At 51.3% G+C, this 799-nt stretch overlaps 1 protein-coding gene across 1 annotated transcript in view; it reads right to left on the bottom strand.

Annotated features, from left to right (window-relative positions):
* The window catches only part of LOC105537275 (putative V-set and immunoglobulin domain-containing-like protein IGHV4OR15-8), a 12086-nt gene extending 11739 nt beyond the window's left edge, over positions 1–347 (bottom strand). The window contains exons 1-2 of the mRNA XM_011976855.1: positions 257–347; positions 14–173 (exon numbers count right to left, since the gene is read on the bottom strand). Of these exons, the coding sequence (XP_011832245.1) occupies positions 14–173; positions 257–335 (239 nt within the window). The 5' untranslated portion in view covers positions 336–347. The remainder of the gene's footprint in view (positions 1–13; positions 174–256) is intronic.
* Between the last annotated feature and the right edge of the window lie 452 nt (positions 348–799).

Here is a 799-nt window from a genome sequence, read left to right as displayed (position 1 = left end):
ACCATAGATATACCCAATCCACTCCAGCCCCTTCCCTGGGGGCTGGCGGATCCAGCTCCAGAGGTAGTAACCGCTGATGGAGCCACCAGAGACAGCGCAGGTGAGGGACAGGGTCTCCGAAGGCTTCACCACTCCTGGGCCGGACTCCTGCAGCTGTACCTGGGACAGGACCCCTGTGAACAGAGAGACCCACAGTGAGCCCTGGGATCAGAGACAACCTCCCATATCGTCATATCTGCATCCCTGAGACACTCACATCTGGGAGCTGCCACCAGGAGGAAGAAGAACCACAGGTGCTTCACGTTCTTGCACAGGAGGTCCATGATTCTCAGCATTTCCCATGTGAGCTGGACCCTGAATTTAAGGAAATGTGTGGTGGTTTCCTGTGGGTGCCTAAGTGAGGATTTGCATGTGGGTGGTGCCTTTGTATGGAGAGGTGAAAAGGGATGAGGGAGGCCCCAGTCTTTGGGGCTCACCCTGAGAGGAGGATGCTGGCTGTGCCCTCTGAGAACTCAGTTCTCTTCCTCGGGCCTCCCCTCACCAAGCCCAGAGTCCTCTTCTTCCAGGTAGGGAGATGTGCTGAAGGAGCTGGTCTGGGAGATGAGTGTGATCATGGATCTAGGACAGATTTTTGGAATAGGTTCAATACTGTTCTACCCGTGAAGATTTATATGAAACCAACCAAACATCCAGGTTATCTAAATTGTCAAATCTCCATTCAAAACATTAGGGCAGCAGCTAAATATATTAGTCACAGTGAATTTATACAAACCTACATCCATGCGATGTTTATTGTAAT

This window comes from Mandrillus leucophaeus, unplaced genomic scaffold, assembly GCF_000951045.1.
Source record: "Mandrillus leucophaeus isolate KB7577 unplaced genomic scaffold, Mleu.le_1.0 Scaffold1022, whole genome shotgun sequence".
NCBI classification, from domain to species: domain Eukaryota; kingdom Metazoa; phylum Chordata; class Mammalia; order Primates; family Cercopithecidae; genus Mandrillus; species Mandrillus leucophaeus.
Note: the sequence above shows the minus strand (reverse complement) of the source record. Positions and strands in the feature narration are given on the sequence as shown.